At 49.8% G+C, this 21,022-nt stretch overlaps 1 protein-coding gene across 1 annotated transcript; it reads left to right on the forward strand.

Annotated features, from left to right (window-relative positions):
* Nucleotides 1–10,562: 10,562 nt before the first annotated feature.
* LOC123756276 (fap1 adhesin-like) lies at nt 10,563–18,048 on the forward strand. Its single transcript, XM_069305685.1, has 8 exons — nt 10,563–10,782; nt 11,376–12,312; nt 13,188–14,160; nt 14,302–14,592; nt 14,686–15,528; nt 15,622–15,960; nt 16,078–17,136; nt 17,278–18,048. The coding sequence occupies exons 1-8, from the start codon at nt 10,563–10,565 to the stop codon at nt 18,046–18,048; spliced, it is 5,433 nt and encodes a 1,810-aa protein (XP_069161786.1).
* Nucleotides 18,049–21,022: the final 2,974 nt, after the last annotated feature.

Consider the following 21,022-nt stretch of genomic DNA (forward strand, 5'->3'; position numbering starts at 1 on the left):
TCCCTCGTCCTCCCAACCATTCCTCACTCCCCATCCCCTCATCCTCCCAACCATCCCCCCCCCCCCCACTGTCCCCTCGTCCTCTCCAACATTTGCTCCCTACCCCATCCATATGTCCTCCTCATTTTCCACTACTCAACCGCCCTCTCGTCCTCCTAACCATTCCCCACTGCACCGTGCCCTCGTCCTCTCCACAATCCTCCACTTCCCTGTCCCCTTGTCCTCCCCCACCAATATCCCTTCCCCTGTTCCCTCTTCCCCACCATCCCCAACTCTCCCGTCCCCTCGTCCTCCCCACCTTTATCCCCTCCCTTGTCCCCTCGTCCTCCCTACCATTCTCCCACTCCGTCATCCAATGCATTCCCAAATGATCTGATATTCCCATAAAAAAAATGGGAACATCAAATGATCTCATGTTCCCATCACTGAAGTATAAATAAAACAATTGAAAAACGAAATGAAAAACAATGAAAAAATAAAAAAATAAACTCTACTTACGAAATGAACGGTATGGTAAACAACAAAGCTCACTTCCATTGCAATGTCACACAAATAATTATAACAAAAGGAAAATAATTCAAAATATATGAAAACTCAATTTATCAATGAAATCGGAAACATTGGAATGGAATCGAAATATATTTAGTATAGCTTAAGTTGCTCGTATGTGCAACAGATGGTGCTGTTTAAAAAAAAATCATATTTTTTCCTGTCACTGGTGTGGAAGGTATACTTATACTCACGAAATAAATGGTATGGTAAACAACATAGCTAAGTTCTAACGCAATGTCACACAAAATGATGAAATCAAAATGAAGATAAATAAAAATTTATGAAATTTAATTCGTCAATGCAATCGAAAACATTGAAATGGAATCGTAACATATTTAGTATAACATGTGTGGCTCTTACGTTCAACAGTTGGCTGTGTTTCTTTAAAAAAAAAATCATTTTTTACCTGTCACAGGTGTGGCATCTACACTTATATTTTCGAAATGAACGGTATGGTAAACAACACAGCTCAATTCCAACACAATGTCACACAAAATAATTCAATAAAAATTTAAATAAATCAAAACCTATGAAAATTAAATTTACCAATGCAATCGAAAACACTGAAATTTAATTCGCATTATATATAGTATAGTGGGTGTGTTAATATTACGTACAACAGATGGCACATTTTTATTTAAATAACATGTTTTTACCTGTCAGAGGTGTGGCATCTATATAATAGATAATTAAAATGGAATGTTGTGTCAGAATTTCAAAGCAATCGGAGAAGAACTATCGGAGATTACAGCGTGTGTTGGTTTTACGTCCAACAGATAGAACTGTTTTTTTTTAAAGCATGTTTTATCCTGTCACAGGTAAGGCATATTTATATATATAACAGGTATATAAAAATACGCGCCTATTCGAATGTAACGTCGTGTCAAAATTTAAAAAAAAAATGGTAAGGAGGTTTCGAAGATTTCTCTCACATGAAAAACACAGTTTAAAAAAAAAAAACATGTTTTTTCCATCACAGACGTGACATCAATATAGTATGTATACAAAAACCCGCTCGGATGCGAATGGAACATTGTGTGAAAATTTCAAAGCAATCGGTGAAGAACTTTCGGAGATTAGTGATTTTGAACAAACGAACAATACCAATTTTATTTATAACCAGCTGTACCCGGCCACGTGTTGCTGTGGCTCAGCTGAGTCACAGTAACCTTCCCCTAGTCTCCCTGTCCTCCCCACCATTACCCCTCCCCCATCCCCTCGTCCTCCCAAACATTCCTCAGTCTCCTGTCCCTTCGTTCTCACAAACATTCCCCCACTCCCCTTCCTCTCGTCCTCCCCACCATTTCCTCCCCCCCCCCATCCCTGTGTCCTCCCCACCATTCCCCATTCCCCCATCCCCTCGTCCTTCTAACCATTCCCGACTCCACCGTCCCCCTCTTACTCTCCTCCATCTCCCACTCCCCCGGCCCTCTCCCCTGTTCCCTCGTTTTCTGCACCATCCCCCACTTTCCTTTCTCCTTGTCCTTCCCATCATTACATCCCCAGCATACCCTCTTCCTTCCCACAACGCCCAACTCCCCTGTCCCTTTGTCCTCCCCACCCTTCTCCATTCCCCTGTCCCTTCATCCCCAACTCCCCCGTCCCTTCGTCCTCCCCACCATTACCCCCCTCCCTTGTCCGTTGTCCTCAGTACCATCCCCCACTCCCGTCCCCTCGTCCTCCCTGCCATTCCCCACTCCCTCGTCCGATGCATTCCCAAAGATCTGATGTTCTCATCAGAAAAAGAAATAGTGAGGGCCCCCTGAGCCCTCACTATGCTGCCTTACTCCTGCCAGACGTCCTCAAGGCTAGAGGATCACTGAGGACTTCACTGTTGGAGTGTGCTAGCCATCACTGTACATAAGAAAAACAATTAAAAAACGAAATGAAAAACAATGAAGAAATAAAAAAATAAACTATACTCATGAAATGAACGGTATGGTAAACAACAAAGCTCAATTCCAACGCAGTGTCACAAAATAAATAAATCAAAATGAAAATAATTCGAAAACAATGAAAATTTAATTTATCAATGAAATTGGAAACAGAACAGCTAAATTCCAACAAAATATAACACCAAATAATTAAATTAAAATGAAAATAAATCGAAATACATGATAATTTAATTTGTCAATGCAATCGGAAAGATTGAAATAGAAATGTAACATATTAATTATAGTATGAATGGCTCTTATGTGCAACAGATGGCGCTGTTTCTTAAAAAAAAAAAAATGTTTTTACCTTTTACAAGTGTGGCATCTTTTCTTATACTTACGAAATGAATAGTATGGTAAACAACACAGCACAATTCCAACACAATGTCACACAAAATAATTAAAATAAAAATTAAAATAAATTTATATCTATGAAAAATCTATTTATTATTGCAATCTGAAACATTGAAGTGGAAATCATAACATATATACTATAGTGTGTGTGTACTCACCTATTTGTGCTTGCGGGGGTTGAGTTTTGGCTCTTTGGTCCCGCCTCTCAACTGTCAATTAACTGGTGTACAGATTCCTGAGCCTATTGGGCTCTATCATATATACATTTGAAACTGTGTATGGAGTCAACCTCCACCACATCACTGTCTAGTGCATTCCATCCGTTAACTACTCTGACACTGAAAAAGTTCCTTCTGACGTCTTTGTGGGTACTCAGTTTCCACCTGTGTCCCTTTGTTCGCGTCCCACCAGTGTTGAATAGTTTATCCACCAGTGTTGAATAGTTTATTGTTTTTTCGACGAGACCTAGCCAATCCGAGGTCTCACCTCTCACCGTAATTCTCTGCTTCCTATTGTTTAGGTACTTCTTTATCCACTGGAGCACCTTACCAGCTACACCTGCCTGTCTTTTCAGCTTATGTACCAGCCTCGTATGCGGTACTGTGTCAAAGGCTTTCCGACAATCGAAGAAAATGCAGTCCGCCCAGCCTTCTCTTTCTTGCTTAATCTTTGTCACCTGGTCGTAGAATTCTATTAAGCCTGTCAGGCAAGATTTACCCTCACTGAATCCATGTTGTCGGTTTGTCACGAAGTCCCATCTCTCCAGATGTGTTACTAGGTTTTGTCTCACGATCTTCTCCATCACCTTACATGGTATACAAGTCAAGGACCCTGGCCTTTAGTTCAGTGCCTCTTGCCTGTCGCCCTTTTTGTATATTGGGACCACGTTCGCTGTCTTCCATATTTCTGGTAGGTCTCCCGTCTCCAGTGACCTACTATACACTATGGAGAGTGGCAAGCAAAGTGCCTTTGCACACTCTTTCAGTACCCATAGTGAGATTCCGTCTGGACCAACAGCCTTTCTAACATCCAGATCCAGTAGGTGTCTTTCAACCTCCTCACTCGTAATTTCGAACCCTTCGAAGGCTGCCTGGTTTACTTCCCTTTCTCCTAGCACAGAGACCTCACCGTGTTCTATTGTGAAGACCTCCTGGAACCTCTTGTTGAGTTCTTCACACACCTCTTTGTCATTCTCAGTATACCTGTCTTCGCCAGTTCTAAGTTTCATTACCTGTTCTTTCACTGTTGTTTTCCTCCTGATGTGACTATGGAGTAGCTTCGGTTCGGTCTTGGCATTGTTTGCTATATCATTTTCATAATTTTTATCTGCTTCTCTTCTCACACTAACATACTCATTCCTGGTTCTCTGTTATCTCTCTTTGCTTTCTGGTGTTCTGTTATTCCAGAACTTCCTCCACGCCCTTTTGTTCAGTCCCTTTGCTTCCAAACATGCCCTATTATACCATGGATTATTACTATGCTTCTCGGATTTTTCCCTTTGTGTGTGTGTGCTCACCTATTTATACTCACCTATTTGTGCTTGCGGGGGTTGAGTTTTGGCTCTTTGGTCCCGCCTCTCAACTGTCAATCAACTGGTGTACAGATTCCTGAGCCTACTGGGCTCTATCATATATACATTTGAAACTGTGTATGGAGTCAGCCTCCACCACATCACTGCCTAATGCATTCCATCCGTTAACTACTCTGACACTGAAAAAGTTCCTTCTAACGTCTCTGTGGCTCATGTGGGTACTCAGTTTCCACCTGTGTCCCCTTGTTTGCGTCCCACCAGTGTTGAATAGTTTATTGTTTTTTCTACAATAGTGTGTGTGTGTGTGTGTGTGTGTGTGTGTGTGTGTGTGTGTGTGTGTGTGTGTGTGTGTGTGTGTGTGTGTGTGTGTGTGTGTGTGTGTGTGTGTGTGTGTGTGTGTGTGTGTGTGTGTGTGTGTGTGTGTGTGTGTGTGTGTGTGTGTGTGTGTGTGTGTGTGTGTGTGTGTGTGTGTGTGTGTGTGTGTGTGTGTGTGTGTGTGTGTGTGTGTGTGTGTGTACTCACCAATATGTACTCACCTATATGTGCTTGCAGGATCGAGCATTGACTCTTGGATCCCGCCTTTCTAGCTATCGGTTGTTTACAGCAATGACTCCTGTCCCATTTCCCTATCATACCTAGTTTTAAAAGTATGAATAGTATTTGCTTCCACAACCTGTTCCCCAAGTGCATTCCATTTTTCTACTACTCTCACGCTAAAAGAAAACTTCCTAACATCTCTGTGACTCATCTGAGTTTCCAGTTTCCACCCATGTCCCCTCGTTCTGTTATTATTACGTGTGAACATTTGATCTATTTCCACTTTGTCAATTCCCCTGAGTATTTTATATGTCCCTATCATATCTCCTCTCTCCCTTCTTTTCTCTAGTGTCGTAAGGTTCAGTTCCTTCAGCCGCTCTTCATATCCCATCCCTCGTAGCTCTGGGACAAGCCTCGTCGCAAACCTCTGAACCTTCTCCAGTTTCTTTATGTGTTTCTTCAGGTGGGGGCTCCATGATGGCGCGGCATACTCTAAGACGGGTCTCACGTAGGCAGTGTAAAGCGCCCTAAAAGCTTCCTCATTTAGGTTTCTGAATGAAGTTCTAATTTTCGCCAGTGTAGAGTACGCTGCTGTCGTTATCCTATTTATATGTGCCTCAGGAGTTAGATTAGGTGTCACATCCACTCCCAGGTCTCTTTCTCGAATCGTTACAGGTAGGCTGTTCCCCTTCATTGTGTACTGTCCCTTTGGTGTCCTGTCACCTGATCCCATTTCCATAACTTTACATTTACTGGTGTTAAACTCCAGTAGCCATTTCTCTGACCATCTCTGTAGCCTGTTTAAGTCCTCTTGGAGGATCCTACAATCCTCGTCTGTCACAACTCTTCTCATTAATTTTGCGTCATCTGCAAACATTGACATGTATGTGTGTGTGTGTGTGTGTGTGTGTGTGTGTGTGTGTGTGTGTGTGTGTGTGTGTGTGTGTGTGTGTGTGTGTGTGTGTGTGTGTGTGTGTGTGTGTGTGTGTGTGTGTGTGTGTGTGTGTGTGTGTGTGTGTGTGTGTGTGTGTGTGTGTGTGTGTGTGTGTGTGTGTGTGTGTGTGTGTGTGTGTGTGTGTGTGTGTGTGTGTGTGTGTGTGTGTGTGTGTGTGTGTGTGTGTGTGTGTGTGTGTGTGTGTGTGTGTGTGTGTGTGTGTGTGTGTGTGTGTGTGTGTGTGTGTGTGTGTGTGTGTGTGTGTGTGTGTGTGTGTGTGTGTGTGTGTGTGTGTGTGTGTGTGTGTGTGTGTGTGTGTGTGTGTGTGTGTGTGTGTGTGTGTGTGTGTGTGTGTGTGTGTGTGTGTGTGTGTGTGTGTGTGTGTGTGTGTGTGTGTGTGTGTGTGTGTGTGTGTGTGTGTGTGTGTGTGTGTGTGTGTGTGTGTGTGTGTGTGTGTGTGTGTGTGTGTGTGTGTGTGTGTGTGTGTGTGTGTGTGTGTGTGTGTGTGTGTGTGTGTGTGTGTGTGTGTGTGTGTGTGTGTGTGTGTGTGTGTGTGTGTGTGTGTGTGTGTGTGTGTGTGTGTGTGTGTGTGTGTGTGTGTGTGTGTGTGTGTGTGTGTGTGTGTGTGTGTGTGTGTGTGTGTGTGTGTGTGTGTGTGTGTGTGTGTGTGTGTGTGTGTGTGTGTGTGTGTGTGTGTGTGTGTGTGTGTGTGTGTGTGTGTGTGTGTGTGTGTGTGTGTGTGTGTGTGTGTGTGTGTGTGTGTGTGTGTGTGTGTGTGTGTGTGTGTGTGTGTGTGTGTGTGTGTGTGTGTGTGTGTGTGTGTGTGTGTGTGTGTGTGTGTGTGTGTGTGTGTGTGTGTGTGTGTGTGTGTGTGTGTGTGTGTGTGTGTGTGTGTGTGTGTGTGTGTGTGTGTGTGTGTGTGTGTGTGTGTGTGTGTGTGTGTGTGTGTGTGTGTGTGTGTGTGTGTGTGTGTGTGTGTGTGTGTGTGTGTGTGTGTGTGTGTGTGTGTGTGTGTGTGTGTGTGTGTGTGTGTGTGTGTGTGTGTGTGTGTGTGTGTGTGTGTGTGTGTGTGTGTGTGTGTGTGTGTGTGTGTGTGTGTGTGTGTGTGTGTGTGTGTGTGTGTGTGTGTGTGTGTGTGTGTGTGTGTGTGTGTGTGTGTGTGTGTGTGTGTGTGTGTGTGTGTGTGTGTGTGTGTGTGTGTGTGTGTGTGTGTGTGTGTGTGTGTGTGTGTGTGTGTGTGTGTGTGTGTGTGTGTGTGTGTGTGTGTGTGTGTGTGACCATCAGGGCTCAGAGTGGTTGCAAAGAGGCCCCCTGAGCCCTCATGCTCGATTGTGTGACCCTCCGAGCTCAGGGTCGTAGTAAAGGGGCCCCTGAGCCCTCATGCTCCAGTGTTTGACCGTCAGGGCTCAGGGTGGTCGCAAAGAGGCCCCCTGAGCCCTCATGCTCCAGTATGTGACCGTCAAGGCTTAGGGTGGTTGTACAGGGGCGCCCTGAGCCCTCATGCTCCAGTGTGTGACCGTCAAGGCTTAGGGGTGGTTGTAAAGGGGCCCCCTGAGCCCTCATGCTCCAGTGTGCGACCGTCAAGGCTTAGGGGTGGTTGTAAAGGGGCCCCCTGAGCCCTCATGCTCCAGTGTGTGACCGTCAAGGCTTAGGGGTGGTTGTACAGGGGCCCCCTGAGGCCTCATGCTCCAGTGTGTGACCGTCAAGGCTTAGGGGTGGTTGTACAGGGGCCCCCTGAGCCCTCATGCTCCAGTGTGTGACCGTCAAGGCTTAGGGGTGGTTGTACAGGGGCCCCCTGAGCCCTCATGCTCCAGTGTGTGACCGTCAAGGCTTAGGGTGGTTGTAAAGGGGCCCCCTGAGCCCTCATGCTCCAGTGTGTGACCGTCAAGGCTTAGGGGTGGTTGTAAAGGGGCCCCTTGAGCCCTCATGCTCCAGTGTGTGACCGTCAAGGCTTAGGGGTGGTTGTAAAGGGGCCCCCTGAGCCCTCATGCTCCAGTGTGTGACCGTCAAGGCTTAGGGTGGTTGTACAGGGGCACCCTGAGCCCTCATGCTCCAGTGTGTGACCGTCAAGGCTTAGGGTGGACGTACAGGGGCCCCCTGAGCCCTCATGCTCCAATACTCATGGAAATCACAATACCGTAATATAGAAGTGAAAAAATCACCACCTCAGAGCTCCAGTAAATTTTTTCTACAAACATTTAGTGTGACTTTTTTCTGGAGCACAGTGATGGTGGCACAGTGATGGTGGCACAGTGATGGCGGCACAGTGATGGAGGCACAGTGATGGCGGCACAGTGATGGAGGCACAGTGATGGAGGCACAGTGATGGAGGCACAGTGATGGAGGCACAGTGATGGTGGCACAGTGATGATGGCACAGTGATGGTGGCACAGTGATGGAGGCACAGTGATGGTGGCACAGTGATGGCGGCACAGTGATGGAGGCACAGTGATGGAGGCACAGTGATGGAGGCACAGTGATGGTGGCACAGTGATGGTGGCACAGTGATGGTGGCACAGTGATGGCGGCACAGTGATGGAGGCACAGTGATGGAGGCACAGTGATGGAGGCACAGTGATGGTGGCACAGTGATGATGGCACAGTGATGGTGGCACAGTGATGGAGGCACAGTGTGATGGACCTCGGCGCCATCTATGACCCAGGTGCCGAACTATATTAATTGACCCTCTCATGAATATCAGTTTCCCATCTTCTAGTCTACTGTGCTGGGAGGTGACGAGGTACTGGTGACCGGCGCAGTGAAGCAGAGGCAGGGAACAAGTTCTTTGGACGACCGTGAGACGTCCTCAAAGCTAGAGGATCACTGAGGACTTCACTGTTGGAGTGTGCTAGCCAGGGGGGCTGGTTGAGCGCTGGAAGACTTCACTGTTGGAGTGTGCTAGCCAGTGGGGCTAGTTGAGCGCTGGAAGACTTCACTGTTGGAGTGTGCTAGCCAGGGGGGCTGGTTGAGCGCTGGAAGACTTCACTGTTGGAGTGTGCTAGCCAGTGGGGCTAGTTGAGCGCTGGAAGACTTCACTGTTGGAGTGTGCTAGCCAGTGGGGCTAGTTGAGCGCTGGAAGACTTCACTGTTGGAGTGTGCTAGACAGGGGGGCTAGTTGAGCGCTGGAAGACTTCACTGTTGGAGTGTGCTAGCCAGTGGGGCTAGTTGAGCGCTGGAAGACTTCACTGTTGGAGTGTGCTAGCCAGGGGGGCTAGTTGAGCGCAGGAAGACTTCACTGTTGGAGTGTGCTAGCCAGTGGGGCTAGTTGAGCGCTGGAAGACTTCGCTGTTGGAGTGTGCTAGCCAGGGGGCTATTTGAGCGCTGGAAGACTTCACTGTTGGAGTGTGCTAGCCAGGGGGGCTAGTTGAGCGCTGGAAGACTTCACTGTTGGAGTGTGCTAGCCAGGGGGGCTAGTTGAGCGCTGGAAGACTTCGCTGTTGGAGTGTGCTAGCCAGGGGGCTATTTGAGCGCTGGAAGACTTCACTGTTGGAGTGTGCTAGCCAGGGGGGCTAGTTGGAGAAGGAGGTGCTTGAAGAGAGGAGGGAGAGAGGTAGAGAGGGAAGACAGGTGGAATGGGAAGAAGATGAGAGGGGGATAAGGAGTGAGCAGTCAGGGGGATATTGGGAGAGTGGGTGCAGAGGGGATGGGAGAGGTGTGACAGGGAGGGGAGGGAAGAGAGGGATGTTGGAGAGCAAGGTGGAGAGGGTGAGAAAGAGCGAAGATTTGGAGAGAGATGAAATGGGGAGAGGGAGCATCTTAGGGAAGACTGTTGGTGAGGGGGAGGAGAAGGGAGATATAGAGAGAGGCGGGATATGGGAGGAAAGACGGGGGAGATTTGGAGAAAGTAGGAGTGGGGAAGAGAGACCTGGGCGCAGCCGGGGTATACCTCCCCGAGTACATATCAATGAAACAAATTAGATTGCATGATGGAGAAAGCAGCACTCGGGACCTCAGATTAACACCGCTACACCACAAATAGTTATTAATTGTAGTATTTGTCAACTTTATGTTAGTATTGACTCCAGAGCCTGGCGGAGGGTTACCCTGCGGCCCTCTACGGCGCCATTGTTTACAATTTACATATATATTGAAGCTTCCCTAATAATGCTACGATATTTGCATGCATATTAATGACAAGTTATAGTAAATATCTGAATTAATGAAATTGCTCGTATTTACTCTTGTATATGTATTTACGCTTAAGCTCCTGGGCTCCGCCAGTGACTGGCCGTTCGTGTTTTACCCCTCTTGCTAATACTGCCCCTGAAGATGGTAAGGAAGTTCTCCTACACTGGAGAACTGGTTATAATACGGGAAATTATCTTTTATTAATGACCTTGTATAATTAGTTTATAAACTAATTACTGGTGTAATTTCTCTCTTTATAATAGTATTAAGTCAGGCACGCCTGAAGCTTACTTAGTGTTCAGGAGGATTCATACTGTCTCCCTCATGATGCCTTAAGCCATAGTCCTCTGTATGTCTTCCTCAGTAGTTCTCTGACTGTCTTACTGAGTAACCCTTAGGATGTCTTCCTCAGCAGCCCTGAGTATGTCTTCCGCAGCAGCCCTGTGCATGTCTTCCTCAGCAGAAGTGTGTATGTCTTCCTCAGTAACGTTGAGCAAGTGTAACACAGTAGCCCCGAGCATGTCTAACACAGTAGCCCTGAGCATGTCTAACACAGTAGCCCTGAGCATGTCTAACACAGTAGCCCTGAGCATGTCTAACACAGTAGCCCTGAGCATGTCTAACACAGTAGCCCTGAGCATGTCTAACACAGTAGCCCTGAGCATGTGTAACACAGTAGCCCCGAGCATGTGTAACACAGTAGCCCTGAGCATGTCTAACACAGTAGCCCTGAGCATGTGTAACACAGTAGCCCCGAGCATGTGTAACACAGTAGCCCTGAGCATGTCTAACACAGTAGCCCTGAGCATGTGTAACACAGTAGCCCTCTGCCCTCAAAGCAACCCGTTCTCACACATTCTTACAGTCAATATTGACATTAAATACGTGCATATGTGACATACTAAACATACTAGTTTACCTTGAAAAGCTTCATAGAAAACACCGACCTTCCCTAACCTTCTTAGTATGTTAAGATAAGCATCTTATTGCTTCGTAATTATAATTATTACTTAACCTATACCTATAATATAGGTAACCTATACCTATAATATAGGTATTATAGGTAGGTATTATAATAAAATTATAATATTATAATAATAATAATATAGGTATTATAGGTATAACCTATACCTATAATAGGTTAAGTAATAATTGTAATTACGAAGCAATAAGATGCTTATCTTAACATATTAGGAAGGTTAGGTAAGGTCGGTGTTTTCTATGACGCTTTTCAAGGTAAACTAGTATGTTTAGTATGTCACACATGCACGTATTTAATAAGTCAATATTGACTATACGAAAGTGCGAGAACGGGTTGCTCAAAGACAAGCTCTTAAGATGTCGCCTGCATTATTCTCAAATCCTGTATCAGTCTCCACCATGTCGTCTTTAGTGCTCTTTAAGGCACCACCTGCAGTAGTCCTCAGGATGTCACCAGCCGTAGTCCTCAGGATGTCGCCTGCAGTAGTCCTCAGGATGTTGCCTGCAGTAGTCCTCAGGATGTCGCCTGCAGTAGTCATCAGGATGTTGCCTGCAGTAGTCCTCAGGATGTCACCTGCAGTAGACCTCAGGATGTCGCCTGCAGTAGTCCTCAGGATGTCACCTGCAGTAGTCCTCAGGATGTCACCTGCAGTAGTCCTCAAAATGTCACCTGCAGTAGTCATCAGGATGTCACCTGCAGTAGTCATCAGGATGTCACCTGCAGTAGTTATCAGGATGTCACCTGCAGTAGTCATCAGGATGTCACCTGCAGTAGTCATCAGGATGTCACCTGCAGTAGTTATCAGGATGTCACCTGCAGTAGTCATCAGGATGTCGCCTGTAGTAGTCCTCTGATGTCACCTGCAGTAGTCCTCAGGATGTCACCTGCAGTAGTCCTCAGGATGTCACCTGCAGTAATCATCAGGATGTCACCTGCAGTAGTCCTCAGGATGTCACCAGCAGTACTCCTCAGGATGTCACCTGCAGTAGTCATCAGGATGTCACCAGCAGTAGTCCTCAGGATGTCACCTGCGGTAGTCATCAGGATGTCATCTGCAGTAATCCTTAGGATGTCACATGCAGTAGTCCTCGGGATGTCGCCTGCAGTAGTCCTCAGGATGTCGCCTGCAGTAGTCCTCAGGATGTCGCCTGCAGTAGTCCTCGGGATGTCACATGCAGTAGTCCTCAGGATGTCACCTGCAGTAGTCCTCAGGATGTCGCCTGCAGTAGTCCTCAGGATGTCGCCTGCAGTATTCCTCGGGATGTCACATGCAGTAGTCCTCGGGATGTCACCTGCAGTAGTCCTCGGGATGTCGCCTGCAGTAGTACTCAGGATGTCGCCTGCAGTAGTCCTCAGGATGTCGCCTGCAGTAGTCCTCAGGATGTCGCCTGCAGTAGTCCTCGGGATGTCGCCTGCAGTAGTCCTCGGGATGTCGCCTGCAGTAGTCCTCAGGATGTCACCTGCAGTAGTCCTCAGGATGTCGCCTGCAGTAGTCCTCAGGATGTCACCTGCAGTAGTCCTCAGGATGTCACCTGCAGTAGTCCTCAGGATGTCGCCTGCAGTAGTCCTCAGGATGTCGCCTGCAGTAGTTTTCAGGATGTCGCCTGCAGTAGTCCTCAGGATGTCGCCTGCAGTAGTCCTCAGGATGTCGCCTGCAGTAGTCCTCGGGATGTCGCCTGCAGTAGTCCTCGGGATGTCGCCTGCAGTAGTCCTCGGGATGTCGCCTGCAGTATTCCTCGGGATGTCACATGCAGTAGTCCTCGGGATGTCACCTGCAGTAGTCCTCGGGATGTCGCCTGCAGTAGTACTCAGGATGTCGCCTGCAGTAGTCCTCAGGATGTCGCCTGCAGTAGTCCTCAGGATGTCGCCTGCAGTAGTCCTCGGGATGTCGCCTGCAGTAGTCCTCGGGATGTCGCCTGCAGTAGTCCTCAGGATGTCACCTGCAGTAGTCCTCAGGATGTCGCCTGCAGTAGTCCTCAGGATGTCACCTGCAGTAGTCCTCAGGATGTCACCTGCAGTAGTCCTCAGGATGTCGCCTGCAGTAGTCCTCAGGATGTCGCCTGCAGTAGTTTTCAGGATGTCGCCTGCAGTAGTCCTCAGGATGTCGCCTGCAGTAGTCCTCAGGATGTCGCCTGCAGTAGTCCTCGGGATGTCGCCTGCAGTAGTCCTCGGGATGTCGCCTGCAGTAGTCCTCGGGATGTCGCCTGCAGTAGTCCTCGGGATGTCGCCTGCAGTAGTCCTCTGGATGTCGCCTGCAGTAGTCCTCGGGATGTCGCCTGCAGTAGTCCTTGGGATGTCGCCTGCAGTGGTCCTCGGGATGTCGCCTGCAGTAGTCCTCTGGATGTCGCCTGCAGTAGTCCTCAGAATGTCGCCTGCAGTAGTCCTCGGGATGTCGCCTGCAGTAGTCCTCGGGATGTCGCCTGCAGTAGTCCTCAGGATGTCGCCTGCAGTAGTCCTCGGGATGTCGTCTGCAGTATTCCTCGGGATGTCGCCTGCAGTAGTCCTCAGGATGTCGCCTGCAGTAGTCCTCGGGATGTCGCCTGCAGTAGTCCTCAGGATGTCACCTGCAGTAGTTCTAAGGATGTCGCCTCCAGTAGTCCTCGAGATGTCGCCTGCAGTAGTCCTCAGGATGTCGCCTGCAGTAGTCCTCGGGATGTCGCCTGCAGTAGTCCTCAGGATGTCGCCTGCAGTGGTCCTCGGGATGTCGCCTGCAGTAGTCCTCGGGATGTCGCCTGCAGTAGTCCTCAAGATGTCGCCTGCAGTAGTCCTCGGGATGTCGCCTGCAGTAGTCCTCGGGATGTCACATGCAGCAGTCCTCGGGATGTCACATGCAGTAGTCCTCCGGATGTCACCTGCAGTAGTCCTCGGGATGTCACATGCAGTAGTCCTCAGGATGTCACCTGCAGTAGTCCTCGGGATGTCACATGCAGTAGTCCTCGGGATGTCGCCTGCAGTAGTCCTCGGGATGTCGCTTGCAGTAGTCCTAAGGACGTCACCTGCAGTAGTCCTCAGGATGTCACCTGCAGTGGTCCTCGGGATGTCGCCTGCAGTAGTTCTCGGGATGTCGCCTGCAGTAGTCCTCAGCATGTCGCCTGCAGAAGTCCTCGGGATGTCGCCTGCAGAAGTCCTCAGGATGTCACCTGCAGTAGTCCTCAGGATGTCGCCTGCAGTAGTCCTCAGGATGTCGCCTGCAGTAGTCCTCAGGATGTCGCCTGCAGTAGTCCTCAGGATGTCACCTGCAGTAGTCCTCGGGATGTCGCCTGCAGTAGTCCTCGGGATGTCGCCTGCAGTAGTCCTCAGGATGTCGCCTGCAGTAGTCCTCAGGATGTCACCTGCCGTAGTCCTCAGGATGTCGCCTGCAGTAGTCCTCAGGATGTCGCCTGCAGTAGTCCTCGGGATGTCGCTTGCAGTAGTCCTAAGGACGTCACCTGCAGTAGTCCTCAGGATGTCACCTGCAGTGGTCCTCGGGATGTCGCCTGCAGTAGTTCTCGGGATGTCGCCTGCAGTAGTCCTCAGGATGTCGCCTGCAGAAGTCCTCGGGATGTCGCCTGCAGAAGTCCTCAGGATGTCACCTGCAGTAGTCCTCAGGATGTCGCCTGCAGTAGTCCTCAGGATGTCGCCTGCAGTAGTCCTCAGGATGTCGCCTGCAGTAGTCCTCAGGATGTCACCTGCAGTAGTCCTCGGGATGTCGCCTGCAGTAGTCCTCGGGATGTCGCCTGCAGTAGTCCTCAGGATGTCGCCTGCAGTAGTCCTCAGGATGTCACCTGCCGTAGTCCTCAGGATGTCGCCTGCAGTAGTCCTCAGGATGTCGCCTGCAGTAGTCCTCGGGATGTCGCTTGCAGTAGTCCTCAGGATGTCACCTGCAGTAGTCCTCGGGATGTCGCCTGCAGTAGTCCTCGGGATGTCGCCTGCAGTAGTCCTCGGGATGTTGCCTGCCGTAGTACTCGGGATGTTGCCTGCAGTAGTCCTCAGGATGTCGCCTGCAGTAGTACTCGGGATGTTGCCTGCAGTAGTCATCGGGATGTCGCCTGCAGTAGTCCTCGGGATGTCGCCTGCAGTAGTCCTCAGGATGTCACCTGCAGTAGTCCTCAGGATGTCATCTGCCGTAGTCCTCAGGATGTCGCCTGCAGTAGTCCTCAGGATGTCCCCTGCAGTAGTCCTCAGGATGTCACCTGCAGTAGTCCTCGGGATGTCCCCTGCAGTAGTCCTCAGGATGTCGCCTGCAGTAGTCCTCAGGATGTCGCCTGCAGTAGTCCTCAGGATGTCACCTGCAGTAGTCCTCAGGATGTCACCTGCCGTAGTCCTCAGGATGTCGCCTGCAGTAGTCCTCAGGATGTCCCCTGCAGTAGTCCTCAGGATGTCGCCTGCAGTAGTACTCGGGATGTCGCCTGCAGTAGTCCTCGGGATGTTGCCTGCAGTAGTACTCGGGATGTCGCCTGCAGTAGTCCTCGGGATGTCGCCTGCAGTAGTCCTCGGGATGTCGCCTGCAGTAGTACTCGGGATGTCGCCTGCAGTATTCCTCGGGATGTCGCCTGCAGTAGTCCTCGGGATTTCGCCTGCAGTAGTCCTCGGGATGTCGCCTGCAGTAGTCCTCAGGATGTCGCCTGCAGTAGTCCTCGGGATGTCGCCTGCAGTAGTCCTCGGGATGTCGCCTGCAGTAGTCCTCAGGATGTCGCCTGCAGTAGTCCTCAGGATGTCACCTGCAGTAGTCCTCGGGATGTCCCCTGCAGTAGTCCTCAGGATGTCGCCTGCAGTAGTCCTCGGGATGTCCCATGCAGTAGTCCTCATGATGTCACCTGCAGTAGTCCTCAGGATGTCACCTGCAGTAGTCCTCAGGATGTCGCCTGCAGTAGTCCTCAGGATGTCCGCTGCAGTAGTCCTCAGGATGTCGCCTGCAGTAGTACTCGGGATGTCGCCTGCAGTAGTCCTCGGGATGTTGCCTGCAGTAGTCCTCGGGATGTCGCCTGCAGTAGTCCTCGGGATGTCGCCTGCAGTAGTCCTCGGGATGTCGCCTGCAGTAGTCCTCGGGATGTCGCCTGCAGTAGTCCTCGGGATGTCGCCTGCAGTAGTCCTCAGGATGTCACCTGCAGTAGTCCTCAGGATGTCACCTGCAGTAGTCCTCAGGATGTCGCCTGCAGTAGTCCTCAGGATGTCGCCTGCAGTAGTCCTCGGAATGTCGCCTGCAGTAGTCCTCGGGATGTCGCTTGCAGTAGTCCTCAGGATGTCACCTGCAGTAGTCCTCAGGATGTCACCTGCAGTGGTCCTCGGGATGTCACCTGCAATGGTCCTCGGGATGTCGCCTGCAGTAGTCCTCAGGATGTCGCCTGCAGTAGTCCTCGGGATGTCGCCTGCAGTAGTCCTCAGGATGTCACCTGCAGTAGTCCTCAGGATGTCACCTGCCGTAGTCCTCAGGATGTCGCCTGCAGTAGTCCTCAGGATGTCCCCTGCAGTAGTCCTCAGGATGTCGCCTGCAGTAGTCCTCAGGATGTCGCCTGCAGTAGTCCTCGGGATGTCCCCTGCAGTAGTCCTCAGGATGTCGCCTGCAGTAGTACTCGGGATGTCGCCTGCAGTAGTCCTCGGGATGTCGCCTGCAGTAGTCCTCAGGATGTCCCCTGCAGTAGTACTCGGGATGTCCCCTGCAGTAGTCCTCAGGATGTCGCCTGCAGTAGTACTCGGGATGTCGCCTCCAGTAGTCCTCGGGATGTCCCCTGCAGTAGTCCTCAGGATGTCGCCTGCAGTAGTACTCGGGATGTCGCCTGCAGTAGTCCTCGGGATGTCGCCTGCAGTAGTACTCGGGATGTTGCCTGCAGTAGTCCTCGGGATGTCGCCTGCATTAGTCCTCAGGATGTCGCCAGCAGTAGTCCTCAGGATGTCACCTGCCGTAGTCCTCAGGATGTCGCCTGTAGTAGTCCTCAGGATGTCGCCTGCAGTAGTCCTCAGGATGTCACCTGCAGTAGTCCTCAGGATGTCACCTGCCGTAGTCCTCAGGATGTCGCCTGCAGTAGTCCTCAGGATGTCACCTGCCGTAGTCCTCAGGATGTTGCCTGCAGTAGTCCTCAGGATGTTGCCTGCAGTAGTCCTCGGGATGTTGCCTGCAGTAGTCCTCGGGATGTTGCCTGCAGTAGTCCTCAGGATGTTGCCTGCAGTAGTCCTCGGGATGTCGCCTGCAGTAGTCCTCAGGATGTCCCCTGCAGTAGTCCTCAGGATGTCGCCTGCAGTAGTCCTCAGGATGTTGCCTGCAGTAGTCCTCAGGATGTTGCCTGCAGTAGTCCTCGGGATGTCGCCTGCAGTAGTCCTCAGGATGTCCCCTGCAGTAGTCCTCAGGATGTCGCCTGCAGTAGTCCTCGGGATGTCGTCTGCAGTAGTCCTCAGGATGTCCCCTGCAGTAGTCCTCAGGATGTCGCCTGCAGTAGTCCTCGGGATGTCGCCTGCAGTAGTCCTCGGGATGTCGCCTGCAGTAGTCCTCGGGATGTCCTCTGCAGTAGTCCTCAGGATGTCGCCTGCAGTAGCCCTCAGGATGTCGCCTGCAGTAGTCCTCAGGATGTCGCCTGCAGTAGTCCTCGGGATGTCACCTGCAGTAGTCCTCGGGATGTCCCCTGCAGTAGTCCTCAGGATGTCGCCTGCAGTAGTCCTCGGGATGTCCCCTGCAGTAGTCCTCAGGATGTCACCTGCAGTAGTCCTCAGGATGTCGCCTGCAGTAGTCCTCGGGATGTCCCCTGCAGTAGTCCTCGGGATGTCGCCTGCAGTAGTCCTCGGGATGTCCCCTGCAGTAGTCCTCGGGATGTCCCCTGCAGTAGTCCTCAGGATGTCGCCTGCAGTAGTCCTCGGGATGTCGCCTGCAGTAGTCCTCGGGATGTCCCCTGCAGTAGTCCTCGGGATGTCCCCTGCAGTAGTCCTCAGGATGTCGCCTGCAGTAGTACTCGGGATGTCCCCTGCAGTAGTCCTCGGGATGTCCCCTGCAGTAGTCCTCAGGATGTCGCCAGCAGTAGTCCTCGGGATGTCCCCTGCAGTTGTATGGATTACAAGAACCTCCAAATCCAGGGATCTCATCACAAAACTCATATTATTCAAATCATTTGTGTTGTCCCGCCTTGAGTACTGCTCGATATTCACTTCCATCTTCATTGCAGGAGAGAGTACTGGAATAGTGGGAATACAGAGAACATATGAAACACGCATAACCCTAAACCAAGCATAACCAAGCACCTAAACTATTGGGATTGTTTCTCAAAATGTACCCTTTAAAAGGAGACGAGAGAGGTGTCAAATAATATACAACAGGAAAATACTTGAGAGCGAGGTGCACAGTAAAATAACAACATCTCTGATTGAATGATGTGAAAGGAAACGCCGAACAGAGTCAAAGAAAAGCAGAGGTGCCAGAGGCAAAATCAGACATTGTATGTCCAGAGTTGAGGTCCAGAGTTGCTCAATATTCTCCCAGCAGGTACTGTAAATATTGCCAGCACAAAAGTAGACGTCTTCAAGTGATAACTGGACAGTTTTTTGTTGCAGACTTCTTCTGGTCAAGTAGAAATGCCGGACCAACCAAGCTGTAGTTCCAGGAGAGAAGCCAATAGGATAAGGCCTACCATGAGATGCTGAAAAGGAAAGCTCCTTATCTGTGGAGAAATAGTGTACAAAATTAATTATAAAAGCAAAAGTATGAGAGAGAGAGAGAGAGAGAGAGAGAGAGAGAGAGAGAGAGAGAGAGAGAGAGAGAGAGAGAGAGAGAGAGAGAGAGAGAGAGAGAGAGAGAGAGAGAGAGAGAGAGAGAGAGAGAGAGAGAGAAAGAGAGAGAGAACAGTTTACAGTATCTTGTTATGATCTGGCAAGAGCTTAAGAACAGTAGCAAGAATTGCAGGAAGATTAAAATAAACTTTGAAAGAAAAAATTCCAGATAATTATAAATCGACAACTTATTAAGAAACTATCAGTTGTCTGGATGAAAGTATTTGGAATTTATTGGCAGGAAACTTTTTAGTCGAGTACATGAAGTTTAGGAAAATTTAACCAGAGGTTGTTAGATGTGCATCATTCCCTGAGAGGCGGTTGGAGTTCTCGGCGCCTGCCCTCCGGCTCATTACCACAAAGATTGCAGCTTGACACCCAAGTGGGGCATTGTGCTGGTTACGCTCGAGACATATTATCTCTCAAGGGTGCTACTAGACCATGTTATCTTGTAAGTTTACTATTTGGGGAATGTTATTTTGCAGGATTACTATGTGGGGAATGTTATTTTGCAGGATTACTATGTGGGGAATGTTATTTTGCAGAATTACTATGTGGGGAATGTTATTTTGCAGGATTACTATGTGGGGAATGTTATTTTGCAGGATTACTATGTGGGGGAATGTTATTTTGCAGGATTACTATGTGGGGGAATGTTATCTTGCAGAATTACTATGTGATGAATGTTATCATGTAAAGTTATTACTGTGGATTGTTATCTTGTGATGTTTGTCCATGAGCATTTTACCTTGTAAGATTACTTGGAGGCGTGTTACGCTGTGATGTGTCTACAGGGAAGTGTTTTCCTGTAATCTTACTAGAAGGTCGTGTCATCCTGTAAGCTAACTACAAGGTCGTGTATCAGATAAGATTTCGCTAGTTGTTTTCGAATGCTGGCTTAATGTTAATTGTCTAGGCTCTTTACTGCTAGTTTGAATGCAAATGATTTATTATAATCTATAAGTATATAATAACTCATGATGGATTAGTTATCAGAATCGTTAGGCACAATATCTAGCGAGAGAAGGTAATGACATCAACAAGTCAATCACTAACGTTTGACGCAAGAACCGTTTGATTATACAAGAACCAGGTGTGTACAACGTTGATCAGTCGTGCTCCGGTAGCAGCTGCACACGAGCAAAACCTCAGCTTATCAAAGAGACGGTTAATTATATTCCCGACGCTGTCACGTGGACCGTCTCTCTAAGAACACACCGCTGGTCTAGGACGGCCGGGCTGCTCTAGTGTCTAGTGCAGTTATTGCCTGTTGGACTTAATACAAAGGGCGAAGGAGTCAGAACCATTAATAAATATTACAACCTCTCACTGCATGGAAGGTAGATAATCTTACGTTGATGTCGGTGATGTGAGGACAGGTTGTTGAAATTGGTCAGCATGCCGTGAGTGACCAGCATGTAGTGAGTGGCCAGCATATAGTGAGTGGCCAGCAGGCATTGAGTGGCCAGCATACAGTGAGTGGCCAGCATGCAGTGAGTGGCCAGCTTGCAGTGAGTGACCAGCATGTAGTGAGTGGCCAGCATGCAGTGAGTGGCCAGCATACAGTGAGTGGCCAGCATACAGTGAGTTGCCAGCTTGCAGTGAGTGACCAGCATGTAGTGAGTGGCCAGCATGCAGTGAGTGGCCAGCTTGCAGTGAGCGACCAGCATGCAGTGAGTGGCCAGCATGCAGTGAGTGGCCAGCATGCAGTGAGTGGCCAGCATACAGTGAGTGGCCAGCATGCATTGAGTGGCCAGCATACAGTGAGTGGCCAGCATGCAGTGAGTGGCCAGCTTGCAGTGAGTGACCAGCATGTAGTGAGTGGCCAGCATGCAGTGAGTGGCCAGCATACAGTGAGTGGCCAGCATACAGTGAGTTGCCAGCTTGCAGTGAGTGACCAGCGTGTAGTGAGTGGCCAGCGTGCAGTGAGTGGCCAGCATGCAGTGAGTGGCAAGCTTGCAGTGAGTGACCAGCATGCAGTGAGTGGCCAGCATGCAGTGAGTGGCCAGCATGCAGTGAGTGGCCAGCATGCAGTGAGTGGCCAGCATGCAGTGAGTGGCCAGCATACAGTGAGTTGCCAGCTTGCAGTGAGTGACCAGCATGTAGTGAGTGGCCAGCGTGCAGTGAGTGGCCAGCATGCAGTGAGTGACCAGCATGCAGTGAGTGACCAGCTTGCAGTGAGTGGCCAGCATGCAGTGAGTGGCCAGCATGCAGTGAGTTGCCAGCTTGCACTGAGTGACCAGCATGTAGTGAGTGGCCAGCGTGCAGTGAGTGGCCAGCATGCAGTGAGTTGCCAGCTTGCAGTGAGTGACCAGCATGTAGTGAGTGGCCAGCATGC

Source organism: Procambarus clarkii, chromosome 56 (assembly GCF_040958095.1).
Source record: "Procambarus clarkii isolate CNS0578487 chromosome 56, FALCON_Pclarkii_2.0, whole genome shotgun sequence".
Taxonomy (NCBI): domain Eukaryota; kingdom Metazoa; phylum Arthropoda; class Malacostraca; order Decapoda; family Cambaridae; genus Procambarus; species Procambarus clarkii.